General features: G+C 45.6%; 1 protein-coding gene across 1 annotated transcript in view; it reads left to right on the top strand.

Annotated features, from left to right (window-relative positions):
• Positions 1 to 23,027, top strand: part of TMEM116 (transmembrane protein 116) — a 122,554-nt gene that overhangs the window by 72,308 nt on the left and 27,219 nt on the right. The window contains exons 5-7 of the mRNA XM_073676348.1: positions 15,399 to 15,491; positions 17,461 to 17,510; positions 18,589 to 18,666. Of these exons, the coding sequence (XP_073532449.1) occupies positions 15,399 to 15,491; positions 17,461 to 17,510; positions 18,589 to 18,666 (221 nt within the window). The remainder of the gene's footprint in view (positions 1 to 15,398; positions 15,492 to 17,460; positions 17,511 to 18,588; positions 18,667 to 23,027) is intronic.

The following is a 23,027-nucleotide window of genomic DNA, read 5'->3' as shown; positions in this document are numbered from 1 at the left end:
AGCAGGGCAAGCTAGCACCTCCAATGCATACTGACTAAGCTCTGGCCATGTATCCAGCTTACAGACCCAAAACTTGAAGGGAGAAGAGCCGTCTGGGAGTACACTAAGAGGGCAAGACATGTAGTCTGTCACCATCTGACGGAAACGTTGCCTCCTGCTGACTGGAGCCGTCTGTGATGGTGTAGACATTTGTGGCGGCGGGGACACAAAACTTTGCCACATTTCGGCCATACTGGTCTTGCCTTGAGCTGAGGCGCTGCTTCTGCTCCCTCTTTGTGCAGAGCTTCCTCCACTGCCTCGACGCACTGAGCTGCTTTGTAAAGCACTAGCAGCACTGCTCTCGGTTGGAATGGAGAACATGATGGAATGCACCAGTGCGTCTTGGTACTCCCGCATTTTACGCTCCCGGTTCAACGGTGTTATGAGGCTTTGTAAGTTGTCCCGGTAGCGAGGATCTAGGAGGGTGGACACCCAATAATCAGCCGTGTTGAGAATGTGGGCGATGCGGTGGTCGTTTCTCAGGCACTGCAGCATGAAATCAACCATGTGCTGCAGACTGCCAACTGGCCAAGAAACGCTGTCCCCTGCTTGAGGCGTGATCTCTGCCTGCTCTGCATCACCCCACCCTCGCTCTAGATACTGACTACTAGAGCATTGTGTACCTCCCTCCTCTGGACAGATGTCTTCCTCATCCATTGACTCCTCCTCATCCTCCTCACAAAGTGCCCCCTGCCTAGGCCTTTGTGAGGAACCACGTTGCGCAGACTGTAGAGAAGCAGATGGCATTTGTGACTCCTCATCCTCCACCTCTTCCAAAACTTCGTCCCTTAGTGCTTGCAGTGTTTTTTCAAGCAGGCAGATAAGGGGGATAGTCATGCTGACTAGTGCATCATCTGCACTCGCCATCCGCGTGGAATAATCGAAGGCACGCAAAACGTGGCAAATGTCCTTCATAGAGGCCCACTCAGTGGTGGTGAAGTGTGAACGGCGCGCACTGCGACTTGTTTGCGCCTGCTGCAGCTGGTACTCCATTACTGCTGCCTGCTGCTCACACAACCTCTCCAACATATGTAACGTTGAATTCCACCTGGTGGGTAGGTCACATATGATGCGATGTTCCGGAAGACGTAATCGGCGCTGCAGAGCTGCAATGCGTGATCTTGCGTTGCTGGAACGCCGCAAGTGAGCTCACTCTATGCGGACCTTGTGAAGCAGTGCATCAAGATCCGGATAGTCCCTCAAAAAACTCTGCACGACCAAGTTGAGCACATGTGCCAGACATGGGATGTGAGTGAGGTTGCCTAGGCCCAGAGCTGCCACCAGATTTCGGCCATTGGCACACACTACCATGCCTGGCTGGAGATTCGCTGGCACAAACCACACGTCGCTCTGCTGCTTGATGGCATTCCAGAGCTCCTGCGCTGTGTGGCTTCGATTCCAGAAAGAAATTAATTTTAATACGGCCTGTTGACGTTTGGCCACGGCTGTGCTCATATCGGTCATCATAACAGGTAACCGTTCATGGGTCGATGTGGAGGTAGACCGTGACGGCTCCTGCAGCGCTGATTCAGAGGAGCTGGAGTATGAGGAGGAATCATTGTGTACAGACTGGATTCCTGCAATCCTTGGAGTTGGCAGAACACGTACAGCGCCACTCTCAAGATCTGTACCCGGCTCCACAACATTTACCCAATGGGCAGTGAGGGAAAGGTATCGTCCCTGTCCATGCTTACTGGTCCACGCATCGGTGGTCAGGTGGACCTTGCTACTGACGGCGTTTTGTAGCGCATGTTTAATTTTTCCCTCCACATGATGTTGCAGGGCAGGGACGGCTTGTCTGCTGAAATAAAAGCGGCTGGGCAAGTTGTATTGTGGGACTGCCAATGCCATAAAGTTGCGGAAGGTGTCAGTCTCCACCAGCCTGAATGATAGCATTTCAAGGGCCAGTAGTTTAGCAATGCCAGCTTTCAGAGCCTGTGCTCGGGGGTGGTTTGCCGAGTATGGGCACCTTTTCTCCCATGCCTGTGCTAACGATGGCTGTAGACTGGCCTGGGAGTGTGAGGATGACTGGGAAAGTGGTGCTGTGGGTGGAATTACACTGTGTCTCTGTACAACAGTGCCAGAGATTCTTCCATGGCGATCCTGTGAGGAAGCCGAACCAGCTGTGTGTGAGCTGGAGGAAGAGGCTACAACACGAGCTGAAGAAGTGGTAGGTGGCGCTGTAGGTTGGCCTAGGTCTTCAGTGTGTTTTTGTAACTCCACCACGTGCTTGGTCCGCACATGTTTCCACATATTTGTGGTATTGAGGTTGCTGACACTTTTCCCTCTTTTCACCTTCTGATTACACAGCTTGCATTTGACAAAGCCAATGTCATCTGCAACTGTGTCAAAAAAGGACCAGGCACTGCAAGTCTTGGGAGCGCCCGCTTTGGATTTTGGAAGAGCCATGCTCCTAATGGGTGCCGAAGTGGAGGCTACAGGCAACCAAGTCTGCCCCCTCCCTCTCCCTCCTTTTTGGGCTGTTCGGGGAATCTCTTCCTCAGAGCTGCTCCCACCACCTTCCTGTCCCTCACGCTATGATGGGTCAAGGACCTCATCATCTACACCACCCTCTTCAAACAACTGCTTCTCCTGGGTTGTCTCGACAGCACAGTACGCACCAGAAAGTGGCACCTGAGTCTCATCATCAGATGCGTACTGAGGTGTGCTGCTGACCGTAAGCACTGGCCCACCCGCCTCTTCAGATTCAGAGAGACAAAACGGTTGCGCATCACTGCATACTACCTCTTCTTCAAATTCTCGAATTCTGCTTGGCTGGCCCCCTCTTTCCAAGCCAAGAGATTCAGAGAACAGAAGTAGAGATGGCTCCTGTCCAGGGCTCTCTGACTGCCTGGGCAATTTGGCAGGTGGTGAAGAGACAGATGGGTGCTCTTCAGTGCTCAGGACCTGAGAGGATCTGGAACTAATTGAAGTCGATGCGTTAGCTGCCATCCATCCGACAACGGCTTCAATTTGGTCCTCCCGCAGCAGTGGGGTATGGCTAGCTCCTACAAAGCTGCGCATAAAGGACTGTTCCCTGGTAAAACTGGGGGATGCTGAGTCACTGGTGCCCGCAGCAGGCACAGAATCCCCACGTCCTCTCCCTGCAGGCACAGAATCCTCACGTCCTCTCCCTGCAGAAACTCCACGCCCACGACCACGACCACATGCCTTACTCCCTGCCTTCTTCATCTTGGTAGACTGATAAAGATAGGCAGAAAAGTACTAAGGGCTTAGTGTGCTTATTCCTGAACAGCTGCTAACAGGTATAAGAAACACTAATTTTATAAAGTGTGGACTAGACTTTAATATGAGCTAATGTGGCCTACACAACTGTAAAGTGGAGTGTTTGGTGAACTTTATTTAGGTTTTTTTTGTCACAAAAAGACACTGGATGTGCCCAAAGATGTAATACCGATAGTATCACAAACTTTTTGTAGCTATTACAATGTAGGAAGGTAACCTACAATGCAATAGATGAGGCTACAAAAAATAGGCTAATACTAATCTGGCTGGGGCTGCAGGGCACAATGCTGCAGAAAGGCTCCTCTAACTACTCCTATATAGTGTGTTTGGAACCAATGTAGCTGAATACGGATGGAACCACCACACTAATAGGAGGAATCAGGAAAAATTATGAATTGGCAAAAAAGGACATTGTATGAGGCAGTGACACACACTGAGTGCACTACAACCAGACGTGGCTGAAGCACACACTACAGGGTGAGCTGCACTCACACACCAGACCTTGCAGACAGCGGTGAACAGTACAGATGCAGAGCACTGTGCACTAGCGCTGCAAGACCAAAAAAATTTCTCTATCTACTCCTATATAGTGTGTTTGGAACCAATTTAGCTGAATACGGATGGAACCACCACACTAATAGGAGAAATCAGGAAAAATTATGAATTGGCAAAAATGGACAATGCATGAGGCAGTGACACACACTGAGTGCACTACAACCAGACTTGGCTGAAGCACACACTACAGCGTGAGCTGCACTCACACACACATAGACCTTGCAGACAGCGGTGAACAGCACAGAGAACTGTGCACTAGCGCTGCAAGGCACAGCGATTTATAAAGTAGCTTGGGTAAAGCAGAATAGACCAAATAGGTAGCTAAAACTGTCCCTCAGAACAACAGCATCCTATCCCTAACTGAATTCACAGCAGAGTGAGCTCAAAATGGCGGCGGCGGCTTTTATAGTGCATCATGACATCATTTCAGCAGCCAATCACAGCCATGCCATTAGTTAAGATGCCTACATGCCTAACAGGATGTGCCCACACTTCTTAGGATCCTCATTGGCTGAATAAAATGAAACTGGCTCATTGCATTATGGGAACTTCCGATTCCGGTATACGATATTGCAAAAGTATCGGAATTCTGATACCGCGAATATCTGCCGATACCCGATATTTCAGTATCTGAATGCTCAACACTACTCCTCACACATATATTAGGATGCTCTTGAATATTTTATGATTGGTTGTTTGTCTTTTAAGTGTATATAAGGTGTTGGCTATAGATTACGTTATTCTTATATTGCTTATAGAAAGTAGACTTTTCTGTATAGGTTTTCTTAATATACATCTAAATAGATGTTTGCAAACATAAAAAAAAAATAAGAAAAAAACTCCCTATATTAAAGTGCGAGGTTTTAATTATACAGAAAGGATTTACTTTAATTTTTCACATGGCATATATTTATTCTACATCAACATTTTGTCTGAATACCAATAGAAGAAAACCAGATAAACAGACTGACTCTCTGAACAGGAAGAGTTGTTGGAGAAAACCCCCTTTGAATTAGTTGTTTATTTCCTAGTATTGGCCAAATATAAAATAAACTTGTGAGTTGAAGAACAGGAAATAAAGTACAATGGAATAAAATGCATTGTATTTAAAGCTTTTTTTATAGTTCGAGTTTAAACGGGAACTGTAATTTCAACAAACTGCATGGATCAATAGTATAGACTATTACTTTGTAATTCATCTCATGAGAATTGTGCTTATTTCTCCATTTATGAGCCACTTCTCCTCCCCCATGATTGCTGAACTCACCATCCATTCTGATGAAAAATAGTTCAACTGTTTTGGGGCTGCCAGTATAGGGAGGTGTCAGGTCACCACTCCTATTATATGCAGTGTAAAAGGGAGGAAAGAGGAGCAGAGTGAGAAAACAAGCAAAGGGAGACGCAGAAAGATTGTGCTGAACTTTCTAACTAGTCTTTTACCTCATTCCAGATCTGGATTCACATCTACACTGCTCAGTACTGTTTTATAGGTTCATCCATACAACTTCTGCTTTGGTCAATGTGATAACTATGCAATGATGAGCAGGAATCCATCTCTATGTGCTTTGTATGGGACACATTATAGCAGCTAGTCAATTACAAATGAAGATATAGAGTTTTCAGAGTACAAAACTAATTTAAATGCCGTATGCAAGTCATATAATGGTCTGAATTAGTGTTATTCCTCATGTACACACACACAGGACAGCTTGTTCTAAAAAGTTATTTGAAGTATTTATTGCCCTTTTAAAGGTAGTCTGTCAGCCCAAGCTGACAGTATAAACTAAGCATACAGCATAAGCAACAGTATAAACTAAGTATACAGCTTTGTAGGTGATATAACCCCTATAAAAACATACCTTTGGTGTTCTAATCGCTGCCTTCGTTAAAGTACTGTTCCGTCCACTGGTTTCGCCTGCCCCCACCTCCCTCACTGGTGATTGACAACGCTGAGGTTGCTTGAGGTTTCTCTGCAGGCAATCCTGCCATATCCATAACCAGTGGGGAAGGCTGGGGCATGCAAAAGCAGAAGACTTAATGGTGCATTGAGCCTCTTGGCCACACCATAGGTATGCAGAGCACTCTAATTAGCATATTTAATTAAACTTCAGTTTCTGCAAATTGAGGCAAGGATTAGAACACTAAGGGTATGTGTATTCAATGTCTTTTTCAGGCAGGCGAACACGCTAAGTTTTTCAAGTGAAAGACGCTTTAGGAAATGCCGGTGTTTATCTTCTTGAAGCATCTTTCTCTTGAAAACCCCGTTTTGTTTGCACACCTGAAAAAGACTTCGTATGCACATTTTTATAAGTTCTATATCCACTACAAGACTGTGTGTTTGATGGGAATCTGTCAGGGTAAACTGAGTATAAACCAAGTATAGTTATGTAAGCTCTCATTGACCTATTGGATTGCGCAAAGGTAGAGTAGGAAAAGGAATGTCTTATTTGAGTTAATATATTAAGTGGTTTGTACATTTTCTCAAGCACATAAGGAATGAAATGATTGAAATATTAAAAAGGGAACGTTACTATCCATGCTCCTGTTATAGGAACAGCCATTCTTAGTTCACACACGGCAAATTTATTAAAGAACTGGCTATGACTGAAACGTCCTTTTCACTTACAGTAACTGAAAGTAGTGGACCCAAAACAAATACAGAGTAGGGGGAAAAAAAGAAAACGAGAAAGGGCCTTTTTAGGTATTGCATTGAAGGGATTTCGAGTATACATTAAAATAAAGCTCTATGGGCCCAGGGAGCATTACAAAAAAAAACCCTGTACTCCTCTCCCAGACCGGCGCTACTCCTCCGCTCTTGCAACTGTGTCCCACACCGACCACTGACACCCACTTCCATCATGCATCATGTGCTGCCCCCTGCCTGAGGAGGCAGCACAGGGGGCAGCCATCTACTGGGGGTACGCAGCTGCACACATCTAGGAGGTGAGTACAGTTATTTTTATTACTCCCCCAACCTCCCCGTTCACATGTAGGGCTTATTGATATAAATGGGACAATTTCAGAAATTTCTACAAAACAAATCTGCTGTGTGTGAACATATTACTTAGCTACAACCTGCTTAAACTTACGGCAGCATATAACCTCAGTATTAACAATATAAATCAGCCAAGAGGAAAACTCTTAAAATATAACTTTTATTTAATCCTTAAAATTATTTTGTACCTCCAATGTCCAATATAAACTACTCATACACCCCTTATTATAGTCCAAACATCACAACCAACCCCTCGTATAATAGAGAGGGCCAACAAAATTGATTCGGTCCTGATTGATGTATTTTTATAGCAAACCTTGTTAAGGACACAAAGCATGAAAACAGGACACTATGGATAGCTTCTTACATAGCGTGTTGGGAAGAACCAGCAATATTAATCCCATCTGGTCCACATATAACTTAAACACAGTGATATAAAAAACTTTAACAATATGTGTGGATCTCACCCATTCTCTTGTCTGTGGGCATCCTCCAGGGTTTTTTTGCTCTCTCCAATTCAGTTGTTTTGTTTCACTGAGAATAAATCTACCCTGTCGTGCCCCTGATAATTGCTCTCGCCCTATCAAGGGCAGTACCCAAGTGTATCTATTACCCCACAAAATAATGCCTCCCGGCACGTTTCTTCCTCCTCAAAGAGGATTCATCAGGGGAGTGTAACTCGTATCTTGGGGAGCACTACAAAAAAGTGACTAAGTGCTATAAAGTGCTATGTGGTTTAAAAACATAATCTAATGGACCTCACAATGGTGAGCGTCCATTTTTTGTGGTACAGAATGCTGTTACCACTTTCAAAAGTGCAAATATGCAAAGAGAAAAGCCGGGTCCTCCACACCTATATTCTCTGTTTAAATATACTCTTTTTTCCCTCCATTTCTGGGCGTCCCATGTCACTTCCGGGGTGGGGCTTAATTTGCTTTATCATTATCATAATTCACAACCTTTTTCTTAGAAAACATTACCCTCCACTCTTTTTTAGATAATACTTTATATTTTATTTTAATAAAGATCTAATTCCGTTTCTGCTTTAAGGTAATGCTCATATCGCGGTGGCATCCTGTTTATCATCGAGAAATCCCATGTGACCCTTTCCCTCCTATTATGTCGACGTCCTAGGGTCACCAACCTCCCACATGTCAGAATATTTAGGTCACCGAACATTTATTTATTTTGTTTATAGCGTCCAGGGCGCCGTTGTCTGCCTCTCTCTCCAGCGTTGGGAACGCATACTACCTCCGCCATTTCCGGACGCCTGGAACGCAAGCCTTCTACGTCATTTCCGGGCACCCTGCATGTGCGCTCACCGTGTCACTTCCGGGCGTCCGGACCGCAAGTCCACATGTTCCCTTAACTATTTCCAAGCGTCTGGAACGCATAGCTCCCACGTCAACCTGGGGTGTGCACTTCTCGCTGCACTCCCGGGAGTCTGGACCGCAAATTCTTTTTTGGGCATCCAATTGTGGCACCCCAGGGGTCTGGTTTCCCACAGTAATGTAATGTTATGTCTGAGAGCAGGTGGGAGGTCCTTTGGTCAGGGATCCTGTGCATGCCACACCTCCTGCCCAGTCTTGGGAGGGGAAGAACTTCCCCTATATAAACCCGGGGCTGAGGCAGGGTGAGGAGTAGAGAAGAAGTAGAGACGAGAAACAGTCATAGGAAGAAACAGCAGAAGCTCAGTGGGAGCAATACTACTACGAGTCAGGGGCTGGCAGCTGCAGAGCTCGCCCTGACTGAGAAGCTTTCTTACCGGACCCGGCGTCCGAGGCTGTGGGGACTAACTCTTACCCAGCAGCAGAAGCCGACCGGCAGGGGATTTCAGGTCCCCAGGCCCAGAAACCCGAAGGCACGGTCACACGCGTGGGACCAGCAGCGCCATCGTGGAGCGGAAGCCATAGAAGGCCCCGAGTCACCGGCCATACGGGTGAGCACCACACGGTACACTCAGGGACGTGGGCTACTTATATCCGCTTCTAGCAAGGTAGCCAGAGGAGTACAGTCAGTTTGGGAGGCCTACAACTCCGCCTGGCCAGGGGAGATCCCATCTGCTCAAGGACTGACCAGGCCCCGTTCGCTAGCAAGTACTCCGGGAGGGTCTATCGTTGTTACCAGTAAAGACCCTGAATTACACCGCACCGTCTCTGAGTGGTTCCTGCTACCCCCATCTTCCACGTCGGCTGCCCTGAGGCCATACCCCTCCCGTTGGGGGTTATACTATCTCGCTGCACAATTCTACACCGGCCTCAGCGGTCTGCCCTGCAGCGGCAGCTCCATAGCTGCAAATCAACGGGTGGCGTAGTCGACACTCAAATAACATCTATCAAGACTGCCACACACTGAGTTTGACTCCCTGGGCACGGACCGGGTCCCCGCCACTCGGAGACTACAACCCTCATCTGATCCGGTTCCGGGTAAGCCCCGTGCGCGAGACGCTGCGCGACACAGCAGGCCCAGGGGCGCGTCACAATATGCGTGTCATTGACATCATTTCCGCCTAAACGGGTGATTTAATGTATTCTTATACAGAATCTAATAAATCCATTTTATAAAAACGCATTTTACATCCACGTTTCCCTTTTTATGGTAATTATTACTCTAGATTACCCTCCTTTATTATATTCAGGGGGAATCAATTGACGCCACCTTAATTGCAAAAACATTGAGAACCTTCAATATTAGATCTCTATACCAACACTGAATCCCAATATATGAAACTAATATAGTAACCAATTCTTTTTAATTGATAATATCATGATTCTTATTTATAAAGTGGGCCTCTTCTTCAAGACATTATTACTGACTAATTACAAAGGTTGTTCACCCCAAAATCGCACATCCGAGGTACATGTATATCATCCTCTTTATTATTCGGAGCATATAAACATTTGGCCTTTTTAAAAAAAATCTATATGAAAGGCATCCATCATTCTAAGAAAAAATCTGACTTTTAGCTGGTCTTAGTAGGCGGTCCTTCACGTAAAACATGGTTGTCTACACTGGGGATGTTTCAAGGGGATTACTATCTATACAAAACAGCTATAATTAAGCTGTTCGTTTAGTCCCCTAGGGGCCATAGTACCTAAACGGAAAATCCATCTTGCTTCTTTCTGTTGCAAGATCCTGTCCATGTTGCCCCCTCTATTGTTAGTCTTCATGCATTCAATTCTCATGAAGGAGATTACTCTAGGATCTCCTCCATGTACCGAATTCACATGTTTTGCAATTGGCGTCTCTTTTTTGTTTAATATATCATTTAAGTGCTCCCCTATGCGTCATCTCATTTCCCGAATAGTCTTTCCTACATATTCTTTTTTGCAGATGCATGTTGCCTTATTCGGTACATGGAGGAGATCTCCTTTATGGGAATTGAATGCATGAAGACTAACAATAGAGGGGGCAACATGGACAGGATCTTGCAACAGAAAGAAGCAAGATGGATTTTCCGTCAGATTTTTTCTTAGAATGATGGATGCCTTTCATATAGATGTTTTAAAAAAAGGCCAAATGTTTATATGCTCTGAATAATAAAGAGGGCGATATATATGTACCTCGGATGTGCGATTTTGGGGTGAACAACCTTTGTAATTAGTCAGTAATAATGTCTTGAAGAAGAGGCCCACTTTATAAATAAGAATCATGATATTATCAATGGCGGAGGTAGTATGCGTTCCCAACGCTGGAGAGAGGCAGACAACGGGCGCCCTGGACGCTATAAACGATATAAATAAATGTTCGGTGACCTCCATATTCTGACATGTGGGAGGTTGGTGACCCTAGGACGTGGACATAATAGGAGGGAAAGGGTCACATGGGTATTTCTCGATGATAAACAGGATGCCACCGCGATATGAGCATTACCTTAAAGCAGAAACGGAATTAGATCTTTATTAAAATAAAATATATAGTATTATCTAAGAAAAGTGGAGGGTAATGTTTTCTAAGAAAAAGGTTGTTAATTATGATAATGATAAAGCAAATTAAGCCCCACCCCGGAAGTGACATGGAACGCCCAGAAATGGAGGGAAAAAGAGTATATTTAAACAGAGAATATAGGTGTGGAGGACCCCCCTTTTCTCTTTTGTATATTTGCCCTTTTGAAAGTGGTAACAGCATTCTGTACCACAAAAAATGGATGCTCCCCATTGTGAGGTCCATTAGATTATGTTTTTAAACCACATAGCACTTTATAGCACTTAGCCACTTTTTTGTAGTGCTCCCCAAGATACGAGTTACACTCCCCTGATGAATCCTCTTTGAGGAGGAAGAAACGTGCCGGGAGGCATTATTTTGTGGGGTAATAGATACACTTGGGTACTGCCCTTGATAGGGCGAGAGCAATTATCAGGGGCACGACAGCAGGGCCGGCGTCACCACCCGGCGCACCCGGGCAAGTGCCAGGGCCCTGGACAGCGGGGGGGCCCACTCATCTTGGTTGGCTGCTATGTGAACGCTGGTGCTGCCCGCGGCGTCCTGGGTTACCGCTGGCCGGCAGAGCCGCAGATGCATTCTTAGCCTCCCGGTGCTGCAGAGCGTATGCGCCGGCAGTGCAGACATCCGGTCAGATGATGGCATCATCTATTCTCAACTGTCTACAGCGCATGCTTACTTCAGCCTGGGTCCCTCCTCCGAGCTCGAGCTCCTCAGTATTCAAGCGCCAGCCACAGCCAGCAAACACCGACTGCCGGTAACTTTATCTGACTATCAGAGACTGCATTTCTTATGCAATGTCTTTCTATATATAGATACAGTGACAGTCACATGCATCATCATGTATCTATATATAGAAAGACATAGATATATTATATATAGTCAGCATAGCACTGTCTGCAGTCTGTCTGCAGCATCTTACAGGAAATCCTGGTCTGACCTGTCTGACTGTGTGGAATGGCAGAGAAGGAAGTGGCAGGTAGGCAGGGGCAGGGATGATGGTGACAGTCTTCTCCGCTATAGGAGGGCTACACTGTAATGGTATGTGACCCTTTCTCCTGGCACTGTCTGACCACCTGGTGCCCATCTCTCCACTATGTGGGGTCACTGGGTGAGTTACTGCCATGGCTCCTGTCAGGACTTTGTGGGGCCCATTCTTCTGTATGGAGGACTATGTGGGGCCCATTCTTCTGTATGGAGGACTATGTAGGACCATTATACTGTATGGAGGACTATATGGCCCATTAGACTGTATGGAGGACTATGTGGGACCATTATTCTGTATGGATGATTATGTGGGGCCCATTATACTGTATGGAGGATTATGTGGGGCCCATTCTTCTGTATGGAGGACTATGTAGGACCATTATACTGTATGGAGGACTATGTGGCCCATTAGACTGTATGGAGGACTATGTGGGACCATTATTCTGTATGGAGGACTATGTGGGGCCCATTATACTGTATGGAGGATTATGTGGGCCCATTATACTGTATGGAGGACTATGTAGGGCCATTATACTGTATGGAGGACTATGTGGCCCATTAGACTGTATGGAGGACTATGTGGGACCATTAGACTGTATGGAGGACTATGTGGGACCATTATTCTGTATGGAGGACTATGTGGGGCTCATTATACTGTATGGAGGATTATGTGGGCCCATTATACTGTATGGAGGACTATGTGGGGCCATTATACTGTATGGAGGACTATGTGGGGCCCATTATACTGTATGGAGGATTATGTGGGCCCATTATACTGTATGGAGGACTATGTGGGGCCATTATATTGTATGGAGGACTATGTGGGCCCATTATTCTGTATGGAGGACTATATGGGGCCTTTATACTGTATGGAGGACTATGTGGGGCCCATTATACTGTATGGAGGACTATGTGGGGCCATTATACTATATGGAGGACTATGTAGGGCCCATTATACTGTATAGAGGACTATGTGGGGCCATTATACTGTATGCTGGACTATGTGAACACATTATACTGTATGGAGGACTATGTGGGGGCATTATACTGTATGGAGGACTATGTGAGGCCATTATACTGCATGGAGGACTATGTGGGGCCATTATACTGTATGGAGGACTTAGTGGTGCCCATAATACTGTATGGAGGACTATATTGCCCGGTCTGCACTGAGCGCTGCGAGGATTTGCCGGTTTCTGAGCTATTGTAGAATTTACAATAGATATCACTCATGTAATGTAAGAAGTGAAATCTTTGCCATTGTTCTATATATATCTATATTTCTCTGCCGTATCTGTGCATCATGAATCGTGGTATGTGTTAAAGGGGCCCACTGAGACTCTTTCGCCCGAGGCCCACGAAAACCTGGAGCCGGCCCTGCACGACAGGGTAGATTTATTCTCAGTGAAACAAAACAACTGAATTGGAGAGAGCAAAAAACCCTGGAGGATGCCCACAGACAAGAGAATGGGTGAGATCCACACATATTGTTAAAGTTTTTTATATCACTGTGTTTAAGTTATATGTGGACCAGATGGGATTAATATTGCTGGTTCTTCCCAACACGCTATGTAAGAAGTTATCCATAGTGTCCTGTTTTCATGCTTTGTGTCCTTAACAAGGTTTGCTATAAAAATACATCAATCAGGACCGAATCAATTTTGTTGGCCCTCTCTAGTATATGAGGGGTTGGTTGTGATGCTTGGACTATAATAAGGGGTGTATGAGTAGTTTATATTGGACATTGGAGGTACAAAATAATTTTAAGATTAAATAAAAGTTATATTTTAAGAGTTTTCCTCCTGGCTGATTTATATTGTGTGTGAACATATCCTTATGAACAAAACCCTCAAACTTATAAAATATACAGTCATATGAAAAAGTTTGGGCACCCCTATTAATCTTAAGCTTAATGTTTTATAAAAATTTGTGTTTTTGCAACAGCTATTTCAGTTTGATATATGTAATAACTGTTGGATACAGTAATGTTTCTGCCTTGAAATGAGGTTTATTGTACTAACAGAAAATGTGCAATCTGCATTCAAACAAAATTTGACAGGTGCATAAGTATGGGCACCTCACCAGAAAAGTGACATTAATATTTAGTAGATCCTCCTTTTGCAAAAATAACAGCCTCTAGTCGCTTCCTGTAGCTTTTAATGAGTTCCTGGATCCTGGATGAAGGTATTTTTGACCATTCCTCTTTACAAAACAATTCCAGTTCAGTTAAGTTTGATGGTCGCCGAGCATGGACAGCCTCTTCAAATGATCCCACAGATGTTCAATGATATTCAGGTCTGGGGACTGGGATGGCCATTCCAGAACATTGTAATTGTTCCTCTGCATGAATGCCTGAGTAGATTTGGAGCGGTGTTTTGGATCATTGTCTTGCTGAAAGATCCATCCACTGTGTAACTTCAACTTTATCACTGATTCTTGAACACTATTGCCAAGAATCTGCTGATACTGAGTGGAATCCATGCGTCCCTCAACTTTAACAAGATTCCCAGTGCCGGCATTGACCACACAGCCCCAAAGCATGATGGAAACTCCACCAAATTTTACTGTGGGTAGCAAGTGTTTTTCTTGGAATGCTGTGTTTTTTTTGCCACCATGCATAACGCCTTTTTGTATGACCAAACAACTCAATCTTGGTTTCATCAGTCCACAGGACCTTCTTCCAAAAAGAAATAGGCTTCTTCAAATGTGCTTTTGCATACCTCAGCCGACTCTGTTTGTGCATACTTGCAGAAACGGCTTCTTTCGCATCACTCTCCCATACAGCTTCTCCTTGTGCAAAGTGCGTTGTATAGTTGACCGATGCACAGTGACACCATCTGCAGCAAGTTGATGCTGCAGCTCTCTGGAGGTGGTCTGAGGATTGTCCTTGACTGATCTCACCATTCTTCTTCTCTGCCTTTCTGATGTTTTTCTTGTCCTGCCACTTCTGGCCTTAACAAGAACTGTCCCTATGTTCTTCCATTTCCTTACTATGTTCCTCACAGTGGAAACTGACAGGTTAAATCTCTGAGACAGCTTTTTGTATCCTTCCCCTGAACAACTATGTTGAATAATCTTTGTTTTCAGATCATTTGACAGTTGTTTTGAGGAGCCCATGATGCCACTCTTCAGAGGAGATTCAAACAGGAGAACAACTTGCAAGTGGCCACTTTAAGTAGCTTTTCTCATGATTGCATACACCTGGCTATAAAGTTCAAAGCTCAATGAGGTTACAAAACAAAAAAAAGTGCTTTAGTAAGTCAGTAAAAAGTAGGCAGGAGTATTTAAAACAAGAAAATGATAAGGGTGCCCATACTTATGCACCGGTCAAATTTTGTTTGAATGCATATTGCACATTTTCTGTTAGCACAATAAACCTCATTTCAAGGCAGAAACATTACTGTGTCCAACAGTTATTACATATATCAAACTGAAATAGCTGTTGCAAAAACACCAATTTTTATAAAACATTAAGCTTAAGATTAATAGGGGTGCCCAAACTTTTTCATATGACTGTAGTTCTCTTCCATCAGTAGGTACATTATGGCCAGTTGTAATCTTAGGACTAGAACGTCATAATTAGCATTTATCATCTTAAGTAAAGGTTCTTAAGATTTCTTGTTCTTCCCTGCAGATGTTCTATCTTTCAACAATTTTGTACACAATCAACTTTGTGTGGCAGACCTTCAGTAATTTCAGAAGAAGACTAAGCCACGACTTAAATCAGGTCAGTCAGCATAAAATCAGTACATGTAAAATAATGCTATGATTTGTTGTCCTACCACGTTTTTATTTTTCACGAACAGCTTACAGTTGTCTAAAATATAACTTATACTCACCATACAAATTTTCTACCTCTCCTTTAACGCTTCCTTTGTCCCTTGCTAGTTTCTGTTCATCAGGCTCCAGCAATGACATGGCGTGTCGACACGTGACCACTGCAGCCAATCACTGTTGACATTACTGAGGTCAATGCCGCCTAATGATTGACTCCAATCTTACCAGTTTGATCCCTTAGATGTTGTATTCAGTAGCGACTGAAGCTTTTAAGGAACTTGAGATAAGGCTGATTCTTTCTTTGTCCGTCTTTTGGCCCTTCAAGATGCGTTTGCACAGTACATAGGAGTTGGTGTGATAGCAAGGTGCATAAAAAAGCCACCCAGCTCTGCCATAAGTATTCGCTTGTAGTAGTAATAGTTAATAAAGTATTAGCAATCACACATCCCCCTTCTGGGTCCAAAATAAAAAACAATCGTTATATTCAGTTTCATAGAGATTAAACAGAAAAAAAATCTCCCCAACATAAAAACTCAAATTATTTTATTCTCAAATATATGAGTTCAAAGTGAACCTGATATTCGATTAATTCTGCCCAATCCTCAGGCAGCATGAATCAGACACCGACTACATTTTTGCAGCAGTGTATGTTTTAATCTGAAATTCTGAATAGTTTCTGAGAAATTATACTTTGAGAAACCCCAGGGACTAAGTCTTTCGAATGGCTAGTCCGAGACAGGTCCCCCGCAGTTAATCCTTGTCCTGCTGCCTTAATCTGACATCTCTCCTGTCAGTTTAAGGGTCCTATTCCGAGATGCATAGTCAGCGTCACCTTGGTGCCCACAATGACCACTCCAGCCTTATTGACATGGATGAAGTCTCCTACGTCATCCAAGCTTGTTCAGATCCCGCACTTGTGCAGTTGTGATCTAGCCCTGCACGATTTGCTGTGCCCTGTTGAGGGCAGAGCAGCCCCCTTGTCTGCACATGCTCTGTATGGGCTGTGGCTGATGTAGGACGTCACCCATATCAGTAAAGATGGAAGGACGATGATCGAGGACATACTCAGAAGACGCTCGTCAGATCTCTCGTTACCCATTACTAATTGGCGTGGGACGATTGTAAAATACTTTTTTTTGAGTTATGCGGGATAACAAGATTTATGTAAAGGGGTTTTAGGGATGTTTGCACATAGTTCTTAAAGATAGTGGTAATGAATTGCACAGGAAAAATCCGGTGACAGGTTTCATTTTAATAATACTTCATATTAGAAGAGAAACAAGTGATCAGCCTCCTGCACAGTAATACTACGATCTGCATCAGGAATGATTGATCAGCCGATATCAGATTTATTTTGATTCCTATTTGGGGCGGGAGGAAGGCTGTTTTTTACAGCCCCCTACAGTCACACTGCACAGAAGGTGGAGCCATACGGATATAAGTGTGTATATGTACTTGTGGATGGAAGAAGAGGATCCATTTCACGACCTACAAGTATGTGATGATGCAGAAAAGGGATAAGGGCTATACTTAAATGTAACCAGAGTAAAATGAACACTTTCTTCATTGCAATCATAAATAAATTATGACATCTAAATTGTGTATTTTTGACCTTCAAATTAAGGTGCATGTTCTGCCTTTTGATCTGACATATGCCTGTAGGTATTTACTTAGTGCTGACTTGTGGACCTGCTTGCACTCAGGTGAAACTACAGCCTTGGGTCAAGTTGTGTTTTAGAATAGCTCTTTCTGGCGTCTGTTCATAGAAAATATAACCAAGAGTTACCGAAAACAAACAATAGGTTCCTCGTGTTGTCATTTCCTTATTTAGATAGGAATGTGAAGGTCAGGATCATGGGGTGCGTCCTGTATAACCAGTATAATAACACAACAGTGAATTATTTATATCTTCTTCTTAGATTTCAGATGCAAGATGTTACATTGGAAGAATCGCAACAGTTCTCTGCAGGTAAAACCAGTTTGTTATCATTATTAGCAGTTGTATAATCTCATTACCCCGAACTACTAATAACTAATGCATTTTTCATGATGGTATCATGAAAAAAAAGTGTTAGGCCGGGATTGCACTTTTCCGATTTATACAGTCATGTGAGCGAACCCTTACTCCTAGATATGTTTGAAAACTATTCAGCTGTTTACACAGAAGCATACTCATAAATGTGCACAACGTTGTCTTCCAAAACCCAAATAACAGATTACACCTTCAGTAAGTAAACTGGGGCAAGATACTATATGGCCCCGGATGTCCAGCCATGCTGCTTATTATTTAGTTTTGCCCGCGTTCATGAGTGTTCATTAGTAAACAATTGACAAAGTCCCGTGTTCTGTAATTCAGACTGCATGCCAAAATTTGTTTATGACCCTATTTTGGTTCACAAAAGTGTTGACCACATTTCACCAAGGCCTGTTCTTTAAAAGGACACACCTTGTTTACTGATTAAAGGAGTTTTCCAATTTGGGCAATTCCCTTTCACTGATTTTGAGATTAGAGGGGGATATCCTGCTCAGGATCCTCATCTGTTAGAAAAGTTATAAAGAGTTTCTCCTTCTCTAGAGCAGGGTTCCCCAACTCCAGTCCTCAAGGCCCACCAACAGGTCATGTTTTCAGGATTCCCTTAGTATTGCTCAGGGGATGGAATTATTGCCTGTGCAGGTGATGCAATTATCACCTGTGTAATACTAAGGAAATCCTGAAAACATGACCTGTTGGTGGGCCTTGAGGACTGGAGTTTGGGAACCCTGCTCTAGAGGACCCGTCCTGTATCACATAGACAGCCTATTGGTCTGGATAGACTACATGTAATGTATAATTTCCCCTGTCCTGCTGGGTGCTGCTGGAAAACTAAATGCTTAACAGTAGGTGTGCATCAGTATATTAGTTTATTGATGGGGCTCTATCAGGGGTACGTGGTGTGGTCAGGTTATCTGCTAAATAAAGAACTGATAACACAAAATTCTGTTAATGATTAGCTGTTCTATACAAATGTATTTCACTATATATATATAATGGTATCATTCTGTTTTAGTGTAGTTCCTGTTTTATTCATCTTCCCTGTATTTTATTATGGGAACATGAAGGAATGCTACGGGAACAAAAGCCACAGGTAATTAGCTAGTTTCTATAAAATCCTTATTGGTTAAATTGGTTAAATGGTTACTGTTGTTACAACAAACATAAATTAATAGTACAAGCAAATTTAAGAAACTTTGTAATATATTTTATCAAAGAAATCTTCTTATTTTTCCACTTATGAGCCACTTTTCTCTGACTCCTGAACTCTGCAATCCACTCAGAAAAAAACATGTTAAATCTGTCTTGCTTTTGGTTAAATTATACTTACACTTAGCTCATTGTAGTGTTAGATTACACCTCATATTATACTTTATGAAGAGGTGAGGAGCAGAGTGAGACACAGGCAGGGAAGCACAGACAGATCAAGCAGCAGATTTCTAGCAAATGATTTTTTCGCCCAAGTTTGGATTCACAGGTACACGGTTAGTCATGCAGTATAAAGTCGTTCATGCTGCTGCTTCTGTGTGCTACCTAAAGACATAAGAGTAGGAATCCTTTGCTCTGTGCACTGTGTATGAGAGACATCATAGCAGCCAGTATCTATCCGATATTTCAGAGATAACTGAACTGGATTCACATCTACACTGCCCAGTAGTGCTGTGTAATTCCCTCCAAGCTGCTACTTCTTCTATATATGTGCTAACTAAGCAATGAAGAGCAGGAATCCATCTTTGTGCTGTGTATAGGAGTGATAATCACTGCTCATCCCATGAGCTAAGAGTCAATTACAAATGAAGAGATTGAGCCTGTAATTCCGTTAAATATTGCAGGCTATAAGATATAAAAACATTTTTTTTCTCATAAACATGTGGCACCCCAGGGGTCTGGTCTCCACAATAATAGCAATATTATGTCTGAGAGCAGGTGGGAGGTCTCTTGGTCAGGGATCTTATGCATGCCACACCTCCTGCCCAGTCCTGGGAGGGGAAGAACTTCCCCTATATAAACCTGGGGCTGAGGCAGGGTTAAGAGAGAGAGAGAACAAGAGTAGAGAAGAGAAGCAGCATAGGAAGAAACAACAGGAGCTCTGTGGGAGCAGTGCTACAAGGAGTCAGGGGCTGGCAGCTGCAGAGCTCGCCCTGACTGAGAAGTTATCACCGGACCCGGAGTCCGAGGCTGTGGGGACTAATCCTTACCCAGCAGCAGAAACCGACCGGCAGGGGATTGCAGGTCCTCTGGCCCAGAAACCCGAAGGCACGGTCACACGCGTGGGACCAGCACCGCCATCGTGGAGCGGAAGCCAATAGAAGGTCCCGAGTCACCGGCCATACGGGTGAGCACCACACGGTACACTCAGGGACATGGGCTACTTTTACCCGCCTCTAGCAAGGTAGCCAGAAGAGTACAGTTAGCTGGGAAGGCCTACAACTCCGCCTGGCCAGGGGAGATCCCATCTGCTCAAGGACTGACCAGGCCCCGATCGCTAGCAAGTACTCCGGGAGGGTCTATCTTTGTCACCAGTAAAGACCCTGAACTACACGCATCGTCTCTGAGTGGTTCCTGCTACCCCCATCATCCACGTCGGCTGCCCTGAGGCCATACCCCTCCCGTTGGGGGTTACACCATCCCCGCTGCACCATCCTTCCACCGGCCTCAGCGGTCTGCCCTGCAGCGGCAGCTCCAAAGCTGCATTCAACGGGTGGCGTAGTCATCCAACATCTACTGCTAGTAGACTCGCCACTTAGTTTGACTCCCTGGGCACGGACCGGGTCACCGCCACGAGACTACTACCCCCATCTGATCCGGCTCCGGGTAAGCCCCCGTGCACGCGATGCCGCACGACACAGAAGGCCCAGGGGCGCGTCAACTTTTGGCGTAGTCGGCAGGATTTCGTGCCCGCAACCACCGGGTACTGCGTGCCTGAAAAAGACTGTTCAAACTTACCAGTGGTGAAGTTTCCCGCCATCCGGCGCCATCTTTTGCCTTCTTCCCACCATCCGCGAAGTTTTCCCGCCATCCGGCGCCATCTTCTGCCTTCTTCCCGCCATCCGTGAAGTTTTCCCGCCGTTGGACGCCATCTTGAAGACGCCGCTCGGGAAGAAGAGGGGCGTGGACTCCGAAGGCGCGCGAGAACTGAAGCCCCGCCTCACGTCCGGATGTTGCGTAAGGTCCTGGAAGGAGCCCAGCAGACGCCGACGTCACAGGAGCGCGACGGAAGGTCCTCGACCCTGACGATCCACTACGGAGCCGCGGCCTATGGAAGAGGATCATCGCAAGGTAGGCCACGGTCCACTGGGGGGGAGGAAGATGTCGGATACGGAGGAGAGCTTCACTGCCTCAACCCCCGCCAGCGCCAGCACTGCTGCAGTCATGCCTTTCACCATGCCCTATATCCCGGGAGCAGCCTGGCTACCCCAATACTCAGGGGAGTCACATACCCTGAATGACTTTAGAGGAAAGCTGGATAGCCTCTTCCAGGTGTACCCCCTCACAGAAGAGCAAAAAGTGAGCATCCTGGTGGCCCAACTAACCGGGGCAGCCCAAAGGGAGGTAAAGTCCTGGCCACCTGGGAGGAGGACTGTCGCAGGGATACTAACCCGGCTGAAGGACACCTTTGATACCCGCACCTCAGCCGAGATTAAGCTTAAATTCTATGGGTGCAAGCAGCGAGCACATGAGAGTATAAGGGACTATGCACTAAACCTACAAGAGGCCCTGAGAGCCATTAAGCAGACCGACCCCGACAGCGTGGGAAACGAGGACAGGCTGTTGACCGAACAATTTATAGAGGGACTATATTGCAATGTCCACCGAACCCAGTTGCGGGCCATAGCCTTACAGGATCCTCATCTGGACTTTGCACAGTTCAAGGACAGAGCCATCCGGGTGCTCCGAGAACCGGCACCGGGTGGCGTTGTGACCCACAGGCGCCCAGCTATCACTTACCACCAGGAGGCGGCGCCCTTGTCGGCAGGGCCTGTGGGGGCTGATGCGCAGGCTTTGAACAATGACCCGGCTCCAGACCTGCACCATCAGGTCCAAGAGCTAGCTAAAAGCGTTGCTGCGCTAACCCGAACTGTGCAGTCTTTACAGGTTTCCACTCCAGGGAAGATCCAGCTGGCATCCGGACCGGAGGACATCCCGTGGCGCCGACCAAGGAGGACCCCACCGGCCAGAGGAAGACCCAGCGACCGATACAACGAGGACGGACAACCCATCTGCCGCCGCTGCAATCAACCCGGACATATGGCAAGGTACTGTCCTTTAAACTGGCACAACCTGGGGTAGAGGGCCAACCTCCAGGAAAAAGATCACCAGGCCCATCGAGCTGGCGCGACAAATATGTGGGAGGACGTCCAGTCTTGCCTGTGGTACTGGATGGCATTCCTATGAGTGCCCTACTTGACACCGGGTCACAGGTCACCACCATCCCGTACGTGCTCTTCAAGCAGTACTGGAATGACTCGGATATAACCCGCTACCCTGACGACGACTTGAGTATCATCGCCAGCAATGGTCAACCCGTGCCGCAGATCGGATTTAAAGAGATGACCATTAAAATCGGTAGAGTCGAACTGGCAGAACAGGGACTGATCATTGTAGACATTGACAAGCGTGAGAGTCACCCAAAGATAACTCTAGGAACTAATGTGATTGAAAATTGTCTTGCAGAGGTGATTTTCATTTTACAGCAGGTTGCCAAGAACGCCAGCTCCGGCCAGCAGAGAGTGCTCCAGAAAGAGATCCGGGCACTGATGCGACGGCAACAGGTGGAACTCTCCGGCGGTGAGATTGGTAGCGTAAGAATGTGTGACCCTTTCCCTATTGCCATGCCCCCGAAAAGTGAAATGATGATTTGGTGTCGGGCAGCTATTGGTCTGAGAGGTAGAGATTACCAAGCAATGGTAGAGCCAGTCTACTCAGACAGTAGGCCCACCATTTTGACAGCCCGGGGGGTAGTTGATGTACGCCATGGGAGGGTACCCGTTCGCATAATAAATATCGGGAAAAGGGAAGTATACCTGCCCCGGTATGCTACGCTAGCCAAATTATATACTATCAACCAAAATTCTATACAGTCTGTGGAACCCTTGCCTCCATCTCACCCGGAGGAAGGTAACGGCTCTACGAAAATAATGGAGGATTGGTGTCAGCAACTACATTTGGGTACTGACTCCACTCCCTCCCACCAGAAACAGGGAGTCTACCGGGTGGTTCAAGAGTACGAGAGAGTGTTTAGTAAACACCCGTTAGACTTCGGGCGAGTCAAGGGGGTAGAACACCACATCCCCACGGGAGACCATCCTCCCATAAAAGAGAGGTATCGACCCGTACCCCCTGCACACTACCAACACACCAAGGGGATGCTTAGAGACATGAAGGAGGCTGGGGTAATCAGGGATAGCTGTAGCCCCTGGTCAGCCCCACTAGTCTTAGTCAAAAAGAAAGACA

The sequence above is a fragment of the Phyllobates terribilis genome, unplaced genomic scaffold (assembly GCF_046119375.1).
Source record: "Phyllobates terribilis strain yellow unplaced genomic scaffold, ASM4611937v1 Scaffold_1__5_contigs__length_1240528914, whole genome shotgun sequence".
Classification (NCBI taxonomy): domain Eukaryota; kingdom Metazoa; phylum Chordata; class Amphibia; order Anura; family Dendrobatidae; genus Phyllobates; species Phyllobates terribilis.
Note: the sequence above shows the minus strand (reverse complement) of the source record. Positions and strands in the feature narration are given on the sequence as shown.